At 46.8% G+C, this 4,248-nt stretch overlaps 1 protein-coding gene across 1 annotated transcript; it reads right to left on the minus strand.

The window, feature by feature from the left end:
* Nucleotides 1-320: 320 nt before the first annotated feature.
* Nucleotides 321-2,875, minus strand: ascl1b (achaete-scute family bHLH transcription factor 1b). Its single transcript, XM_033635628.2, has one exon. The coding sequence runs from the start codon at nt 1,836-1,838 to the stop codon at nt 1,227-1,229; it is 612 nt and encodes a 203-aa protein (XP_033491519.1). The 5' UTR covers nt 1,839-2,875; the 3' UTR covers nt 321-1,226.
* Nucleotides 2,876-4,248: the final 1,373 nt, after the last annotated feature.

Consider the following 4,248-nt stretch of genomic DNA (forward strand, 5'->3'; position numbering starts at 1 on the left):
GGGCTATTGGGTAAAGGCAGAGTGCGCAAAAGAAACAATGCAATGCATGAAACGTAATATTAATCTCCCCGTCCTGAATGCAGACAAAGCGCTGTAGAAGGTGCACGTCTATAATGGTTATTGAGTGCTCACCCAGCTGCGCAATTTTCCCCCGTGTGCCCAACCAAGTCGGGAAAAGGTCATGCAGGGGCTTTGAATAGAAGCTCCCTAGTTTGCTCAATTACCGCCACACACACCCCACAAACACACACACACACACACACATCTGAGCATGAATGTGTGCAACATCAGCTGAAGAACCAAACTGCTGCAAAGGCATATAATATAAATAGATTCATCTTTATTTATAAAACTTGTTTTACACAAAATATATCTGTTAAAATCGAATATGTACATTTTAGGCTACGGGAAACGGAGAACAAGTGCATACATTGATAAAAGTCTCCTTACCACCTATTTTTAAAAAACAAAACAAACTACAATCTGTCACAGGTAGTAGCCTTGATATTGCTGTCCAGTCACTCAACTCATACATGCCAACTCACTGCCTCACTGACAGCTGGCTCTCACAACACTGTCAGGGGAAAAAAGTGGCAGTGGCTGTTGTTCAGGAACATTATTTGTTTGACTCAATGTACAAAAATATGTCTTCATGTTAAAACAATTCGTCGTATGATACAATTTGTGTTATGAATGGGAAGGAAAACAATGTACAGCACGAAAACAAAGTCTTGTTGACGCATCATCTTTTTGCCGTGTCTTCCAACAGACGTGGCAGCTGAGGAAGGCAGTCCTGCTCTGATGAAACTCATCAAACAAGTCCTCTGGAGCTGCAGCGCCGTCTCTGCAGAGCCTGCTGTGTCACGTATTAATTGCACTTATTCAAACATAACATCAACAGTTCTTTACGTCCACGCGCCAACGTGACACCGAGTCCAACTCCCTCCTTCGTGTGGGGACTTCGGGGCGACTATTCATGCGCTATGCAACAAGAGGCTCTCTCTCTCTCTCTCTCTCTGAGACACACACTCTCTCTCTTTCTCTTTCTCACTATTGCTTTGCTCCTGCAGAAGCAGCCCGGGTGAGGGAGGGTGGCAACAGATCACTTCCAAGCACTGAGGGCGAGACTGATCTGATGCCTTTACCAAGTCTTTTGTCAGCGTTCCTGAAAGAAGTCAGCCGCTTTTACGCACAGACGCTGCTGTGTGGCTCGGATGCTGTCAGCCTCAGTACCTGTCGAACCAGGTCGTAAAGTCCAACAGCTCCTGTTCCTCGGAGCTCAGAGGCTCATAGCCGCCTTCATCTGATGAGTAGGTGGAGTGAGGCGACTCCGGGTCGGCGGAGTAGCTGTTGGAGAGTGTCGGGGATGGCAACCCGCACTGGAAAGCAGCCGACACGGCGTCATGTTCGTCCAGAAGTTGCTGCAAAGCTCTGATGTACTCCACCGCAGACCTCAGGGTCTCCACTTTGCTCATCTTCTTGTTGGCGGCACCGTTGGGCACATGCTGACGCAGCGTCTGGAAACCCATGTTGACTTGTTTGACCCGGTTCCTCTCTCTTTCGTTCCGCCGGGCCACGGCCACGGGCTGCTGCTGAGGGATGGAGTAGCCGAGGCCGTTGAAGCTCAGACGCCGCTTGCAGCGCAGGAGCTCCGGCGAGCTGGAGCGCTGTCTCTTCAGCACCTTGGTTTTGTTTTGGTAGCCGGCACCGTTGGCATTGGGGTGCACGGCGGGGACAGCGCAGTCCTGGGCCGGGGCGTGCAGGCTGATGCTGGCGTGTCTTTCAGTAAGTCCAAAAGTGAATGCGGTCTGCGTGGTGGTGATGGTGGTAGTTTCCATCTCGCTGACAGTTCTTCAGAAGTGATGGATGCAGAGGGCGAGCGCAGCCTCTAACAGTGGGACAAGAAGAGCGGAAAGGGGTTGGCAGTGTACAGCTCTCGTGTCCTTCGCGTGGGGACCGTGTGGCTAACTCTAGTCCAAGTCTCTCTTGACTGCTTACTCCACGAGCCGATCTGACCCAAACTTTGGCAGCACTCCTCTTTTTCAACACGCGCCCCAACACACACCCCACCCACCCCTTTTTGGAGACGCACGCTTCGTCGCGAGGCCCCGCCCCCGCTGTGTGATTCTTCTGCACGCCGACTCCCCCGGGCCAGGCGCGTGGCTCCGGGAGCTCAATAAACAATCCCGAGCTTTCACTGCGCCGGGAGCACGCGCTGGGCTCATTTACATTCCAATGTCTCTAACTTGAAGGCCCATTGGTCGATTCAAACGGCCTGCAACCGTGCGAAAAGAAAGAAAGGCGAAAAAAAAGACAGAGAAAGAAGGGAAAAAAAGAAGAGAGAATAAAAAAGGGAATGGTTTGGTTCTTTGAAATGCCTTTTGAATTTGACAATGTACCCCTGGCAAGTCTTCAAATTATCAGTCTTTTCCCCCCTCGGCCATCTTTCTCCTCCAGCTCTTTACAATCACAAATACCAAGGACGCTCTCTCCTGTATCCAGGCTACAGCTTTACACAGCTAAATAAATTGCAAGCGTGTCTCTGAGCACAATAATTGGCAATTATAAAGCTCGCGTTAAATGTAAAGGTTGACACTATTTATGACATACAGGCGTCCGGGGGCCACAACACAGTCACCTCTCACCTCGGTGCTCCACAGGTCCAGTTTGGTGTAACTTGATTGACAGTTAAGTTTTGTTAAATTCAACACAACTCTTAAACTCATCTGAATGCAAACATTTTATTTAATGTTATAGCCCAAATTTGTTCTCCTTTTACGCGCATGAGCGCCCGCACAGACTGTTAAAAGCCAACTCAAAGTGCAGATGCACTAATGCAGCATTTCAGCACCACATCTGACTGGACAGTTTAACCCAACAGCATAAATCATCCTCCATCTGTGTTTACTTGCCGATTTAAGTCGCACTATTTGTTTTAATCAAAACAAGTTGGACCCAATATCGCCAGAAGACATCTGAAATGTGTCTCGGATGTGGAAAAGTCTCCTTAACAGCAAATTCTGGCAGTGAGGCACTGTGTGTGGAAACTTAAAGACCGTTGCCCGTGTAATAACAATGGGGCACTTGCGACCTCTGGCGGCGAAACACGGCAACTGCATCTTGGACCTTAACTGTTGTGTTGTGTCTGATTGAGGGAGAGGGGGGATTTCCCTGACAGCTAGTCGTTAGTCTCTTCCTCTTGGCTGAAATTGTGCTGATCTAAAAATAAAGCAACACGTTTCACAATCAGATTTTAAGGCAAGATTCAACAACATTCATTCAGAGACCAAAAAAAACCCATGTATTTTATTATGTAAAACTAGAGAAATCAGAGTGAACACTAATTTAGTGACCCTTCTTGGCTTTTCTTCCAGGCTCTTGCGTCAAAGTCAGCAAAATTCAAGCACTTTTGTGTCACTTATTTGCCAGAATATTTCAAGGTTTTGTCACGCCTCAACCCATTTAATGAGTGTCACTCTTAAATCATTATAGTACAACACAAAAAAAGACTTCCTTTCCTCTTTCACCAATACACAAAGTTCCCTGTGATGTTTTTCATCGGCCAACCTTGGTGTCCAGAGGACGACTGAAGATCTCTGACTTCTAGATAAGCAAGATGCAGCACATGACTCAAGGCCAGACTTTTCTTTGATATATTATTCCCCCAATTTTGACTTAGACACAATGTTTTCAAACCATTTTTCTTCAAACTTGAATTAAGTGTACTTCATAAAAGTGAAAATTACACATTGCAAAGACAGCACATGACCAAGAAACATCTCTTTTCTACAGACAATGTCTCCATCATCGTTTTCTTCCTTTGTGGTTGAGGTGTCAGTCATATATAACCCACACTGTGTGTGTTCTGTACATAATTTGACTGCGCAGTAATACAGAATTCCATTAGCCATGCTTCTCTGACAGACAGTGCTTTGTGTGGCATTCCCCCCTTTCTAACTCTCAGATTTCCCCTTTCTCTCCTTCCTCCGCCTGGCCAACAGCAGAGGGCGCTGAGTGAAAATAAAAATCTCTGTTACACACTACTTCACTCAGCACAGACTGTTTATTTCCACAGCCCTTATATCTTGAAAGGGCATCTGCCCTGATGCTACATCTGAACCAGTGTCTGATAAAGCTGTCTGTGTCATAACATGTACTATGATAACCTGTGCCAATGAGGAAGCCTTATAATGCATCCCACATGCTGCATTGTTGTGCTTTCATGCAACAGTTATGAAAAATGCCTGA

The sequence above is a fragment of the Epinephelus lanceolatus genome, chromosome 5 (genome assembly GCF_041903045.1).
Source record: "Epinephelus lanceolatus isolate andai-2023 chromosome 5, ASM4190304v1, whole genome shotgun sequence".
Taxonomy (NCBI): Eukaryota; Metazoa; Chordata; class Actinopteri; order Perciformes; family Serranidae; genus Epinephelus; species Epinephelus lanceolatus.

Excerpts from the sequence above, each read along its gene's own strand:
- ascl1b (XM_033635628.2), bottom strand. The coding sequence starts at position 1,838 with ATGGAAACTACCACCATCACCACCACGCAGACCGCATTCACTTTTGGA.